General features: G+C 46.0%; 1 protein-coding gene across 3 annotated transcripts in view; it reads left to right on the plus strand.

The window, feature by feature from the left end:
- The window catches only part of UCKL1 (uridine-cytidine kinase 1 like 1), a 205697-nt gene that overhangs the window by 30862 nt on the left and 159327 nt on the right, over positions 1-15508 (plus strand). The window contains exon 1 of one of the 3 annotated variants that reach the window (XM_086949751.1): positions 8272-8357. The exons of 1 other annotated variant lie outside the window; for it this stretch is intronic. Coding sequence is in view for 1 of the 2 variants with exons in the window: in XM_086949750.1 (XP_086805876.1) it covers positions 11968-12035 (68 nt within the window). In the remaining variant the exon portion in view is untranslated. Of the gene's footprint in view, positions 1-8271; positions 8358-11445; positions 12036-15508 lie in introns of those variants that run through there. One more of the 3 variants, XM_086949750.1, reaches the window with a different exon arrangement.

Below are 15508 nucleotides of genomic sequence, written 5' to 3' on the forward strand. Positions count from 1 at the left end.
CGTTCAAACTTTTGTGGCTTAAAATAATGGATCCTAAGTGAATTACCCATTAACATGTACACTTTCATAGCAATCTGCTATGAGCAGGGAGGTGAACCGGGAGTGGCTATTGGTTCTCTCCTGGCTGGCTGGCTGTGGACTACCCCTTTGCTGCGTTCATCCAGGAAACTGCCTCTTTGGAGTCTACTGGAATGGATGCAGGTTAGGAAGTTGAAACCCATGCTTTGCCAGCTCAGCTGGGCTTCTCTGCTGCCAGTATTTTGGGAGTGCTATCACAGGACTCCCTCCGCCTTTGATTAGCCAGCTTTCCCCAAGGGCAAGGGGAGAAGATATTTTAAAATCTACAAGAGGACTGCGTGATAAACAGAGGTTAGTTTGGACTAACTACAGTCAAACCCTTGATGGGGTAGCCTGCAATCAACCCAGGTACATTTTAAGGATTTTGGGAGCCCTGGGCCAAACGTATTTCGGGGGGGCCCTGTTCAGGACAGCTTTGAATGTATGATCCAGTTCTAGCACTTTCATGCCCTATTTGACCAGGTCACTGACAGTCCACAGGCACACTCATCCACATTTTTTTTAAATGTGTTTACAGCTAACATTCCGGGAGATTGATGTTTGTTTTTACTATTGTAACACAGCAGCAGCTCACTGATATTGCTCATATAATCTCTGTGACAACCTCCCATTCCTCATATGTGAGGACCTGTTTTGATCTAAAATAACCTCTTTTAATACATGGTGCATGCTACATGAACACATTTCTCTATAAAATTTGTATAAAAGATGCTCACATCACCCTCTGTAAAATAATTTAAAGGAAAACTCTATTTAAAGCAATCTGTTTTAGAATTAATCGAGGTCATCGGGCAAGATTTTGCCGGAAAGAGCTGGCTTATCAGGGGGTCCACCTAAAAAGCCGACAGGTGGTGGAAAAGGCACATATTGGTGGTCTAAAAAAACGGATAATTTAACAACTTAAACAAGAGAGCTGGCCTGTTTCCAGAGTCCTGTGACTGACGCAAGGCCGGGGATCAGATCACACTCTGGCATGTTTGTGCCATTCCATTCCAAACACATGACACCAGGTCAGGCTCCAGCTCTTACACTGAGCGGGATTCTTATCGTAAATACACACCACTTCACGCAGTGTGGCAGAAGAAAGGAAAACGAGGGTAAAACCTCACACAAAAATATACATTCCAAATGGTAGGACCACCTCCTACCCATCCTGCTGAGGGTTGCATCCTTGAATCAAAAGGGATATCATACATTTATGTTAATTTGTTTCTCTTTGGCCACTAATCGAGTCCATTAAATGTTTCTATGCTCTGAATAATTTCCCCAGACCATTGTTCAAATGTCTACGTCCCCTAAGTAAAGCCACCAGACACTCTGTTATGACAGTCACTCCTCATTGCTGGAATGAAATACTGACCAAATTGGACGTCTAGTCAGTATACGCATATGCTGAATGTCCACTTGCCCTGGTGTAATTGATGCACAGTAAAGAGTGTTTCTAAGATGGCTGCCTGTTCCAAAAGGCCACTGCTTCTCATAAAGAAGCCTGCAGGTTAGCTGGTGAATAAAGGCCGCGCTTGTGGCAAGATGGTATGCTTCATTGATACCTAACGGTGTAGTCGAAGGCCGATTTATTTGGCATATATACAATTAGGGCTTTGTCGAGTCAGACTCAGTTTTAGTACTTTTCCTGACCTTGCTATTTGGATGGCCTCTGAAGTGCTTACTTAAGTGGTATTTACCTCAGTACCAAACCTCTGTTACCGGGAAAAAGTATCAGGATAGTGAATAATTTGATTCCTGTGCCACTGTTGTGAATGATATAGCCACAATCATACAAACACAAGGTATGTGAGGTACAGTTTGTTTAGTCTAGGCGTAAACATGTAATCTGCAGCCTTTGGGCATACATATACTTAGGAGGGGCATCATCAGCCTCAGTCCCCTTCACAGTCTGTGTCCAGGCCTCTGCTACTGTTTTTTCACCCTGCCTCCCAACTTCTTCCTTCAATGTCCTTTCGGTGTGTGCACCAGAAGTATCTTAATGTGCCCGTGGGGTGCAGTGTGCATTCCTGACAACACGACCTCTCCCCTCTACTAAAAGATAACTCACAGACACCAGCTGTTGCAGGATAATAATGCTTTCTAGAGATTTACTAATGAGGAGTGGACAAGAAGAAAGAGTTTCAAAACTTGGTGAGGAGAAATGGGGCCAGTTGTGAATTGTCCAAGAGAGGTTCCTCCTCAAGGGTTTCTTCAATGTCTTACAATTCATCAATGGAAGAATATTTGCAAGGATCTCCCTTGATCATGCAGAAGTAGGAGTGGCAAATAAGTATGTGCCAACCCTCCACATTGTGGTCATGAAGGCCGTTAAGTAAGTTATTTCATAGTACATTGGGTCAAACGGTGGATCATCATTCCAAGAGCTTTTCCGTCAGGCCAATACATGATCACCTTGTTATAACCTTGAAGATCTGGCTCTACTTCTCTGGCCTGCATAGTCTTTCATGGTCTCTTTCACAGAGTGATCGTGAAGTCTGGCATCTAAATGAATGAGAGGAAACTCGGAAGTGACTTGTGGGATTTTGGTTCTAAACTTATTCCAAAGAAGAGTTCCACAGGTGATTTGCCCCTATGTGGATAGTCGCCATAACGTCTCAGGATCCTTTGTAGCACTTATGAGACTGCTTTCATGACGTTGTCCAAATTTGCGGGTTTTTTCAGGGTGGCCATGAATTGCTCCACTATCCCTTTTGTTTGAGGCCATTGTAGTGTGTGTAGATGGCGCAATTCAGCCAAGTTTGTGAATTATGTACCATCGAATGGTCAACCATGGGTTGATTTTAGCGGCAGGAAAGCTAAACATGGAAAGCAATTTAATGAGAGCAGACATGAATGTGTCACCAGCAGTTCTGGTAATGGCTACAACTTCAGGGATGTGTAAGAAATAATCCATGTCAACAAGATGCTGAGCGATAGGTCCTTAGCCCCTTAAGCGCTGCGTCGGCCAACGGCCGACGGCAACGCTACCTCCCCAGTGCTGCGAACGACCGTTGGCCGACGGGCCAGCGCTCGTTATTCGAACGTTCAGCACTGAGTGCTGAACGTTCGACGCAGCAAAGGAGTTAGATATCCGTGACAAGTTCCACCTATATATTTCATGTGGCAGTTCCGACATCTTCAATGGGGATGTCTTTTTTCAAAAGTACCTCCACTTGTAGACGTGGCAAGTGGTCCAGTAATCATCGACATAGGTCTCAAGCTTGTGGAAGTTTAGACCTCACCAGTGGAGGGTGCTTAAAAATAACCACCAAAGCTGCAGAGCACAGGCTGTCACTGAACCTATTTGGCCTAGCAGGACTCTGACTTTAGCAAAGCGCGACTGATTTGCTGGTGTATGTGAGTGCCTCAATCAACTTGCCCTCTGAAGTTCAATAGTCAGTAAGCGCATTATTTTTCAACCATGTTTGTGCATAAAGAAATGCTGTTTTCCTTCCTGAAAGTAATTTTCTAGGCATTGACGAGTATTTGTTCAAATGTAAATAACATTAAAATCTAATTAAAAAGTGACAGGAAATACAAGGTTTGAGTAGCTCCATGGCTCCAAATAAGCCAATTCCATAAAGGATGTAAATGATGAGTTGAAGGTAAGACCACTTTAGATGACATCTAGAAATAAAAATTGCCAGAGATAATTTGGGGCTTGCAAGCAGGATGGCTGACTCTGGTCAATGACAAAAGACCAGCCCAGTTGAGTCCTACCAGCCTGGCCTTCTTTATAGAAATACAAAAGGGGGTGGTGATTGTCCCTTGCTCACTTTGCCACTGGATTCAAGCAAGCCTGGCTGAAGACGGCTGTAATGCCAGAAACCGGTCCTAGGAAGCTTGAATCCGGTCCAGGGAAGGCATGGCTTGGCAGTTCGGGTTGGACTGTTCCCATGAGGCACAGGGTCAGACTGATTTGCATATGGCCATGTCTGAACTGGGGTGGCAGAGTGGGCTAAAGAACTGTGATGGATTAAACCCAGATCTGTTGACTGGGTGTGAGTGTTTGATTGGTTCAGATGCGCCGTCCATCACCACCCCCTTTTGTACCGCTTTGTTCGCCATAAGTTGGCAGGGTATGCTCAGACGTGAGTCCCTTGCTCACTTTGCCACTGGATTCAAGCAAGCCTGGCTGAAGACGGCTGTAATGCCAGAAACCTGTCATAGGAAGCTTGAATCCAGTCCAGGGAAGGCATGGCTTGGCAGTTTGGGCTGGACTGTTCCCATGAGGCACAGGGTCAGACTGATTTGCATATGGCCATGTCTGAACTGGGGTGGCAGAGGGGGCTAAAGAACGGTGATGGATTGAACCCAGATCTGTTGACTGGGTGTGAGTGTTTGATTGGTTCAGATGCTCCGTCCATCATCACCATCTTTTGTACCACTTTGTTTGCCATAAGTTGGCAGGGTATGCTCAGATGTGAGTCCCTTGCTCACTTTGCCACTGGATTCAAGCAAGCCTGACTGAAGACGGCTGTAATGCCAGAAACCGATACTAGGAAGCTTGAATCCGGTCCAGGGAAGGCATGGCTTGGCAGTTCGGGCTGGACTGTTCCCATGAGGCGCAGGGTCAGACTGATTTGCATATGGCCATATCTGAACTGGGGTGGCAGAGTGGGCTAAAGAACGGTGATGGATTAAACCCAGATCTGTTGACTGGGTGTGAGTGTTTGATTGGTTCAGATGCTCCGTCCATCACCACCCCCTTTTGTACTTCTTTATAGAAATGGCAACAATGTAAAAAACAAGCTATTAACAAGCAATCATGGCTGTTCCGATTCTGTGCTTACCTCTAGACAACCAAAGTCCTTAGTGCATTATAGTTGTATTGTTCCACAATGGCTAGCTTGTGACTTCTAAGTGTGGTAGGCCATTTTGGAATGTTAAAAAAATATATACATTATGCATAGTACAATTCAACGATGGCCCGGCACAACTATGTTTGTATTTTCTACTCATCTTTTATTGCAAACATATACCCACCGGGTTTAGGCAGCATTTTTTTGTTTTTTCTAATTTTATTATTTTCCTTTATCCTGCATCTGCTTGGAGATTTTTGTGTGTTTTTTTTGTTTGGGTTGCTGAAAGCATGAATGACCAGATTGGTATAAGAATGAATGCATGAGTGTAGGATGAGTGTCAGAGTGTATGTAGAATTAATTATTTGACGCCTAAACTCACAGCTTCTGAAAAGGAACATTCGCTGATAAGCCAGACCAATTGACATTGGCAATGCTTGTTTAATTTGTTGTTGTTGCTGCAGCCGTTTGACTGTTTTTAGGTCGAGGACTCTGTCGCACTGCGTAAGCAGTGGGCGGAGCTCCGAGATTTTATGTTTCTTAGTGTAGGGGGCTTGTTAGGTTGAGGACTCTGTCGCACTGCGTAAGCAGTGGGCGGAGATCCGAGATTTTATGTTTCTTAGTGTAGGGGCTTGATCCCACCCCTCTTCTCCATTGGCTGGCCTCGTAAATGCTGGCCAGCCATTGGAGGAGAGGGGCGTCACTCCCTTTAAGCCCCGTCTTTTTCGGATTCGGGGCGTGTTTTTTAGGTTCTTTCTATCTGTGACGTCATCCGTCACTCACCAAAAAACACGCCCCGATTCTGAAAATTTTGGAGCTTTACGGCAGCCATTTCTGCCCACCGGCCATCTCGTCTCTGCCGTTTTCGGGAGTACAATGGTAATGTGTGTATGTGCGTGTAATATTTGTGCAAGGAACGTCTGCGTGTGTATGCATTCCACCACTTACATCAGAGAGCGAGAAAGACAGGTCAGCGCTTGAACGTATGTGAAAATTTGCTGTAAATCACTTTCAATCCAAAGGATGGGTGTCTTCTGCTCATAATCATCAATAAACCCAGGCAAGCGGCTGCAATTCACACTAACTGAAAAATCGTTAGTCATATGCGCATAATACATCTCCTCCAAGCACCGCAATACAAATGATGAAGAAATGATTATGGCGCTGGAGCAACAACCACATGGGCCCAATCCACAACTAATCAGGCATAAACACCACTGACCAGGGGTCACCACGAATGAAGGTCATGCAGGAAATAGAATTGGCACAAATAGTTCCAGATGTTACTGCCTGACTGGGTGGGGTTTTAACAAGTCTGAAATAAATATTAATTTAGACACTCCCTTTTAATTCAGGTAACCCTCTGGGTTTAGCAGTCAGAGCAGACGCAATCAGACAAAGAATTCTGAAGGAAAAACTTCTGCCACCCTATCAGGATTTCCTAATCATGGAAACTTTCAACCGATTTTTGGCTGATGATCAGAGGCTACGGCAATATTCCTTTCTGCTAACAATTTTGGCCCCAGAGTATTAAGGGCTTTAAAAATGGGTCCCAGAACCTTGAATTAGGTGTTCCCTGCCCCCTGGCTGTGCTTGCTCCCCTGGCTGTGCTTGCTTCCCTGCCCCCTCGCTGTGCTTGCTTCCCTGCCCCCTCGCTGTGCTTGCTTCTCTGCCCCCTGGCTGTGCTTGCTCCCCTGCCCCCTGGCTGTGCTTGCTCCCCTGCCCCCTGGCTGTGCTTGCTCTCCTGGCTGTGCTTGCTCCCCTGCCCCCTGGTTCCCCTGCCCCCTCGCTGTGCTTGCTTCCCTGCACCCTTGCTGTGCTTGCTTCCCTGCACCCTTGCTGTGCTTGCTTCCCTGCCCCCTCGCTGTGCTTGCTCCCCTGCCCCCTTGCTGTGCTTGCTCCCCTGCCCCCTGGTTGTGCTTGCTCCCCTGCCCCCTGGCTGTACTTGCTCTCCTGTGTGTGTATGTGGCTCTGCGTGTGTGTGTGTGGCTCTGGGTGTTTGTGTGGCTCTGGGTGTGTGTGTGGCTCTGGGTGTGTGTGTGGCTCTCTGTGTGTGTGGGGGCTCTGTGTGTGGGGGGCTCTGTGTGTGTGGGGGCTCTGGGTGTGTGGGGGGCAGGCTCTGTGTGTGTGGGGGGCTCTGTGTGTGGGGGGCTCTGTGTGTGTGAGGCTCTGTGTGTGTGGGGCTCTGTGTGTGAGGGGCTCTGTGTGGGGGGGGGCTCTGTGTGTGTGTGGCTCTGTGTGTGTGGGACTCTGTGTGTGTCGGGCTCTGTGGGGCTCTGTGTGTGTGGGGCTCTGTGCCCCCCTGCCCCCTGGCTGTGCTTACTCCCCTGCCCCCTGGCTGTGCTTGCTCCCCTGCCCCCTCGATGTGCTTGCTCTCCTGTGTGTGTATGTGGCTTGTGTGTGTGGCTCTGGGTGTGTGTGTGGCTCTGGGTGTGTGTGTGGCTGTGTGTGTGTGTGTGGCTCTCTGGGTATGGGGGCTCTGTGTGTGTGGGGGCTCTGTGTGTGGAGGGGCTCTGTGTGTGTGGGAGCTCTGTGTGTGTGGGGAGGCTCTGTGTGTGTGTGTGTGTGGAGGCTCTGTGTGTGTGTGTGTGGGGGGCTCTGCGTGTGGGGCTGTGTGTGTGGGGGCTCTGTGTGTGTGGGGCGCTGTGTGTGTGGGGCTCTGTGTGTGTGGGGCTCTGTGTGTGTGGGGGGCTCTGTGTGTGGGGGGGCTCTGTGTGTGGGGGGGCTCTGTGTGTGTGGGGGGTTCTGTGTGTGTATATGTGGGGCTCTGTGTGTGTGGGGCTCTGTGTGTGTGTGTGTGGGCGGCACTGTGTGTGTGTGTGTGGGGCTCTGTGTGTTTGTGGCTCTGTGTGTGTGTCTGTGTGTGTGTGTGTGTGTGTGGCTCTGTGTGTGTGTCTGTGGCTCTGTATGTGTGTGTGGGTGGCTTTGTGTGTGTGGCTCTGTGTGGGTGTAAATGCAATAGGTCATGCATTTGCGAGCAATTAAGCTATTGGCATTGTAAATGACAATGCCATTTATTTAACGATTAAGCTATTGGCAATGTAAATGACAATGCCATTTATTTATGATTTAAAAAAAAATGTCATGAGCAATGCTAATAGCTCTACCTTTAATAAATGCCGAGACCATTGCATTGTAAATGCTTGTTACTTTTTCACTCAGCAGGCAGGCTTTTTCAGTGTTTTAGTCAGGACTCAGAAGGCAAGTGACACCTGCTAGCTGAGCCAATGTTTGTTTTACTTTTGCAATGCTGTTTGGTGTCAGCTAATGGCTTTCAAAGTGAGGCCTGTTGGTTACCATTGCTTGCTTCGACTGCAACTTGGCTTCCACCCTGGGTTTCTGTTGTGTCTGGTGGTGTTAGAAGCACGCACCAGTTACTTTGTATTTTTCTTGGCTTTTTTAGAACGCCCGATCTCTCTCCTTGACTTCTGCTGTGTGCTTCCTCCTTCTTAAAGAAGAATAACCGTTTTGACCACCTCTGAAAAATTGGTATGGGACAAGGTTTTCTGGACTGTTATGATCTCTTCATCTGTGAATTGATTTTTACCTTGCTTTGGTTTAATAATTTTCTATTTTTGATTGATGGAACATATTGCGTTTTTAAAGCACTCCCATACATCTTCTAGGCTTAAGAAAAACAAGAATAAATAGCCCTAATTTTTTTGCAATAGATATTCGCATATAGGTTTGCGGTGTTTTCTTGTGTGCACACCCGCTTTGGGGATATGCTGATCCTTGCTTTAGTGCGTATGTGTTTTGTGAACACACGTGTGGTTTGAGAGTTTGTGTTCAGGTGTAGTGCCTGTGTTGGTATGAGCACACGTGTGATATGAGAGTGTGTATATCTGTAGTGTTTTCAGGTGCACATGTGTGATTTGAGAGTTTGTGTATATCTGTAGTGCCTGTGTTGGTATGTGCAGACGTGTGATATGAGAGTGTGTATATCTGTAGTGTTTGTAGGTGCACACATGTGATTAGAGAGTGTGGATATCTGTGTCATATGTATGTGCACCTGTGTGGTTTGAGAGTACCTATATATCTTGGGTGCTTGTGTTTGTATGTGCACAGTTGCACACGTTTGATTTGAGTGTGTGTGTATATCTGTGGTGCTTGGGTTTGTATGTGCGCACATGTGATTTGAGTGTGTGTATATCTGCGGTGCTTGGGTTTGTATGTGCGCATGTGTGATTTGAGTGTGTGTATATCTGTGGTGCTTGGGTTTGTATGTGCACATGTGTGATTTGAGTGTGTGTATATCTGCGGTGCTTGGGTTTGTATGTGCGCACGTGTGATTTGAGTGTGTATATCTACGGTGCTTGGGTTTGTATGTGCGCATGTGTGATTTGAGTGTGTGTATATCTGCGGTGCTTGAGTTTGTATGTGCACATGTGTGATTTGAGTGTGTATATATCTGCGGTGCTTGGGTTTGTATGTGCACATGTGTGATTTGAGTGTGTGTATATCTGCGGTGCTTGGGTTTGTATCTGCGCACGTGTGATTTGAGTGTGTGTATATCTGTGGTGCTTGGGTTTGTATATGTGCATGTGTGATTCGAGTGTGTATATCTGCGGTGCTTGGATTTGTATGTGCACGTGTGATTTGAGTGTGTATATCTGCGGTGCGTGTGTTTGTATGTGCACATGTGTGATTTGAGTGTGTATATCTGCGGTGCTTGGGTTTGTATGTGCACATGTGTGATTTGAGCGTGTGTATATCTGCGGTGCTTGGGTTTGTATGTGCACATGTGTGATTTGAGTGTGTGTATATCTGCGGTGCGTGTGTTTGTATGTGCACATGTGTGATTTGAGTGTGTGTATATCTGCGGTGCTTGGGTTTGTATGTACTCATCTGTGATTTGAGCGTGTGTATATCTGCGGTGCTTGGGTTTGTATGTGCGCATGTGTGATTTGAGCGTGTGTATATCTGCGGTGCTTGGGTTTGTATGTGCGCATGTGTGATTTGAGCGTGTGTATATCTGCGGTGCTTGGGTTTGTATGTGCGCATGTGTGATTTGAGTGTGTATATATCTGCGGTGCTTGGGTTTGTCTGTGCTGTGTTATTTGAGTGTGTGTATATCTGCGGTGCTTGGGTTTGTATGTGCGCATGTGTGATTTGAGTGTGTGTATATCTGCGGTGCTTGGGTTTGTATGTGCGCACGTGTGATTTGAGTGTGTATATCTACGGTGCTTGGGTTTGTATGTGCGCATGTGTGATTTGAGTGTGTGTATATCTGCGGTGCTTGGGTTTGTATGTGCACATGTGTGATTTGAGTGTGTGTAAATCTGCGGTGCTTGGGTTTGTATCTGCGCACGTGTGATTTGAGTGTGTGTATATCTGTGGTGCTTGGGTTTGTATGTGCACATGTGTGATTTGAGTGTTTGTATATCTGCGGTACTTGGGTTTGTATGTGGCATGTGTGATTTGAGTGTGTGTGTATATCTGCGGTGCTTGGGTTTGTATGTGCACATGTGTGATTTGAGTGTGTGTATATCTGCGGTGCTTGGGTTTGTATCTGCGCACGTGTGATTTGAGTGTGTGTATATCTGTGGTGCTTGGGTTTGTATGTGCACATGTGTGATTTGAGTGTGTGTATATCTGCGGTGCTTGGGTTTGCATGTGCACATGTGTGATTTGAGTGTGTGTATATCTGCGGTGCTTGGGTTTGCATGTGCACATGTGTGATTTGAGTGTGTGTATATCTGCGGTGCTTGGGTTTGTATGTGCACATGTGTGATTTGAGTGTGTGTATATCTGTGGTGCTTGGGTTTGTATGTGCACATGTGGATTTGAGTGTTTGTATATCTGTGGTGCTTGGGTTTGTATGTGCACATGTGTGATTTGAGTGTTTGTATATCTGCGGTACTTGGGTTTGTATGTGGCATGTGTGATTTGAGTGTGTGTATATCTGCGGTGCTTGGGTTTGTATGTGCACATGTGTGATTTGAGTGTGTGTATATCTGCGTTGCTTGGGTTTGTATGTGCGCATGTGTGATTTGAGTGTGTGTATATCTGCGGTGCTTGGGTTTGTATGTGCACATGTGTGATTTAGTGTGTGTTTATCTGCGGTTCTTGGGTTTGTATGTGCACATGTGTGATTTGAGTGTGTGTATATCTGCGCTGCTTTGGTTTGTATGTGCGCATGTGTGATTTGAGTGTGTGTATATCTGCTGTGCTTGGGTTTGTATGTGCACATGTGTGATTTAGTGTGTTTATCTGCGGTTCTTGGGTTTGTATGTGCACATGTGTGATTTGAGTGTGTGTATATCTGCGCTGCTTTGGTTTGTATGTGCGCATGTGTGATTTGAGTGTGTGTATATCTGCGGTGCTTGGGTTTGTATGTGCACATGTGTGATTTGAGTGTGTGTATATCTGCGGTACTTGGGTTTGTATGCGCACATGTGTGATTTGAGTGTGTATATCTGCGGTGCGTGTGTTTGTGCGCACGTGTGATTTTCGTCTGCGGACCGTCGGGGCAGAGGGAGGGCATGTTTCCATTTTTACAAAGTCTGAGCTATAAATAACCGGTAAGAAGCGTAATCTGTGGTAAACTATCTTCTTATGCTGCCGGGTGGCGGGCTCGGCGGGCGTGCAGGGCTCTCACTTTCCTCAGCTCCGGGGTCCAAGGCGGGGGCATGCACAGATGTGGGCCGGCTGCAGCACGTACACACACGATCGCGCACAGTGGATTGTGACGGCGCACACATACTAGTGGACGTCCGCAGATCCTTGTGCAACTGTGAGTTGGGACGCTTTCACGAATTGTCGGAAGTGAACAGGTGACGTGCACCCGTCCACCCTCTGACTGGACCGGGGCCTTCACACAAGAAAGAACTTGCACTGCGACGTGTACACTGGCCCTCGCGGACGCACGCGCATCCCCGTGAAGTGGACTGGGACGAAAACACCATCAGAAATAGCGGTGAATTCGGACGGTTTCAAGGACATTTGGAAACATTGAACCGGGTCCTCCACCAGGCTCGCTCCGCAGCAGAGACCAGGAGCCCCGGCTATGTGCTCGGAGATGCGCCGCTCCGACACCGTGGCCAGTCACCGAAGGCAGCCGACCTGAGGGCCTCACTGACCCGTCACCTCCTTCACAATGAGCCTCCTTCCTGAGTGCGCGGGCCCCAGGGTGTCCGCCTGTTGGGCGCTGGGGACCGAGGAAAGGTGAGTGCTTGGGATGAAGTGGATTTTCATCCCCCGAACTCATTTTTGACTCCCGAACTTAATTGCCTGTCTCCGGACAGCAGAATAATTCTGTGAACTCGTGCATTTGTTAGTTGGAATAATGTCAGAGGCACATATTCCACAGGGCGCACATGCCCCCTCCTACCCCTATAAAGTAAATGAAGGTAGTGGCAAATCTGTGGGGTGATAACTGTTCTGTTAGAAACTGCTAAGCACTCTAAAGGGAGCAGTGTCTGCTGCAAAAGTTACACCACCACCACTTCGGTCCATCAGTATGTGCTGAGATGGTAACCATGATGGTTGTTTACAGTAATGTATGTTTTTCTAGGTCTAGCTGAGAGGCTGCTTTAGCTGCGTCTGTGTCTCATGTAATTAAAAACCGCTAAATACATAAACATGTCCATGGATAGATGGTATTTGCAAACGCTCTTCATCCATTAATCCATTTATCTATCAGCCACATTTTGCTTCTGCTTGCCACATTATGGGGAAATTCAGCCACTGGCAAATTTACACTGTGAAAGACTGTATTGTCAGATCATGCCTAAATCCTCCTAAAAAGAAATGCACTTCTGTACCAGAATGTTGGCCAATGCTTATGTCCTCAGGTCATAGTAATATTAAAGTCAGTATTACCTTTTCTTTGCACCATACAGAATCCTAATTTCGGGCAATGTGCATCAAAGCTAAAAAGGGTTGACACGCGAGCGTTATTTGCTCTTATTTACTATTACATTTTTTGGTTACAAACATGTGGCCACCTTGCATAAGTGGTGCCAAGCTTTGCTCTTCGCCTTTTAAAGATTTTTGTTTGTGGTATATGCTTCCAATGAAAAAGTAACCATTACACCAGCTTGCAAAAGGCCAGACATAACGGCTTTACTAGTGCTTATTTTATCGTTTTTTTAGGAAAATGGTCATTTTTGTTGCTATTTAAAGGACAGCATTTTAATCACAAAAGCTGTATGATCGTCCGTTTTATGCGGGCCTATAGAGTGCAATCAATCATGCCATGGTAGTCCCGTGTCGGGAGGATGGTAAATGCCAGGCGAAAACTTTACATACACGCTTTTATGTGTCTAATGTGTTAGTAGGAAGGCAGGACAAAGCCATCAGGTTCATATCCCAGGGACAATGTGCCACATACACGGTTATGCCCGTACTGTCAACCGAAGGCATAAAAACATCCCCTTGCCTTTAAACAAATAAGCCCAACACTGATTTGGCTTGGAAAAAAACACTGCTCCATTATCCTGATCTGTTCCTTTCTGTGTTTCTGGGCCAATCCTGTCCTCCTCCTTTTCTCTTTCGACCCTGCCAGTCCTTCGTTATCCCAGATCTACAAATCCCCTGCAAGCCTGCCCATACATGGACCACGGCTACCCCTTCCTTGTTTCCCTCTGTTCCTTCTATCTTTTCATAAAATAAACTGAAATTAGCGCTCAATGACCCTTTAGTTCAAAGTTGATTTTTTTTGCCCCATGTAACTCCTACAACTATTTATTACTTACAAAGACGTTCTACCCGTTCCATGTTGCCTCCAAAATTCACTCCCCTAACTCAGGTTTTTGGATGTAGGTTGGCATAGGTGATCTTTTCCTTTGGTCCGCCTGCACAGAGCATCCGTGTGCCGAGATGCTGGATGAACACAGATGTGAGTCATGAGCAGTATTCCTTCAAGCCCACAGAGAGAGAGACATTCCTTTTCCATTGTCCTTGGGCCCTGTTTGGAAACATAAAGGACATGCTTTTAGATTTTTGATTTAAAAAAATATTCCCTTCAACCTCCAAATTAGCATTCATTGCCAATTTGTCTTACACACTATTATGACCCTATAATTCGGCTCATTCTTAATATACTATTCACTTTAGCTTCCGACCCTCTAAACAACTCAGTCTTATTTTATAATAATGACCATTCCCCTGCCATGGTCCCAACTTTTTATAATCTCAGAATTTTTGTGTTTTGGGGTTTACGAATCCTGTATATGTCCTACCAGCCTCTTCTCGTTTAGTCTTAGTGCTCTTTCACCAACCCAGACCTATTGTTCTTCTGTAAAGTATGGGCCCACGTGCTCCTGAGCTGTCATGTCAGTCCCCCACATTTCCTGTAGTAGTTTTACATTCGTTTATAATCATCACTGTTTGTTCTCTTAGGCATGTTACTGACAACAAACCCTCATGTGTCTTCTCCTCCAGATCCTCTGTTTTTACCCACTCTTCGATTTGTTTAATCCAGTACAGGTCTGATACTTAGTAGTGCTCACTAACAGCTAGAGCTCATCATCGTGCCTAAAGAACTAAGGATGCATGTGAGCAGTTTCTTCATGTTTCATCCAGCTCAAATTATTCCACTTGCAGAAATGTGATACCTCCCTATTCGCGTACTTTCTTCCTGGCCCTCTGACAGCTGCTGGTGTTCTAGTTCCGCCTCCATACGTTTCTTTGCAAGAGCTGTCTCCAAACAATTGTTACCTCCTGTTTTTCACTCCCCACATATGTCTCTTCATTTGGTCTATAAGCTTTAGCACATTTTCTGAACTAGGTTATTCCCACCAAGATTCGGCCTGTTCAAGATCTTACTTGGTCTGATCCAGCAATCTGGGCAGTTAGTGTCGTTATCTCATGCCCCCTTTGTCTAACCAGTTTATCAACACCTCTTTGTATGTCTTCCATATTTCTGTCCTCTATTCCTGACCGCTCCACGATGGCATGGTGGGTGATCAATTTTTTTCTGTTTCTTTTGCCCCCTCCACTCGCTCCCCACAAAACAAAGCAAAAATAAACTGAATGTCCATCCCTTGTTTCTTAACCTTTATCTTTTAGACGTATGTAACACACTTACCTGACAGCCATTTTCCCAGCTTCATTTTTCTCCCTCTTCTCATTTCATTAATCTTCGCCTTTTCGTTGCTCCTATACTAAACAAGTGCACCCCAAACTCCCTGAGGGTGCTTTACCTTGGTCTTATTAATTTTCTGAATACTCCTTAAACCTACCCACCTTCAAACCCTTTGAATCACCTTTCCACTTTCATGTCGCAAAAAATGTCGTTCACCTGGCTTCATATTTGAAGATATCACCATACCACTCTTGCTGGGCCTTCAATCCCAGCAATACTTCCTCCTGTGCCCCATCACTCTGATGGTCTGTCTTGCGTTTCCTTACTATTATTGTAGACCTCCTCGCAGTACTCTCACCTCATCCTGCAGGAGGTCCTAGATTCCTTTTGCTTCCACCATCCCCGATGCTCTTAAAGTGAAATCTGACTGAAATAGTGTTGTCTCCCATTTGGATGTACACAGGTCACCTGCATAATCCACTGTCGTTAGTGTTCACCATCTATCTTCATTCCCCTATTCCTTATTAATTTTCTCAATAATCCTTCATATATTCTCCCCTGACGGTTTTCGAGCAATAAAAGTGTTTTCTTTCATAGAAACCAAATGCCA

The sequence above is a fragment of the Lissotriton vulgaris genome, unplaced genomic scaffold (assembly GCF_964263255.1).
Source record: "Lissotriton vulgaris unplaced genomic scaffold, aLisVul1.2 SCAFFOLD_722, whole genome shotgun sequence".
NCBI classification, from domain to species: Eukaryota; Metazoa; Chordata; class Amphibia; order Caudata; family Salamandridae; genus Lissotriton; species Lissotriton vulgaris.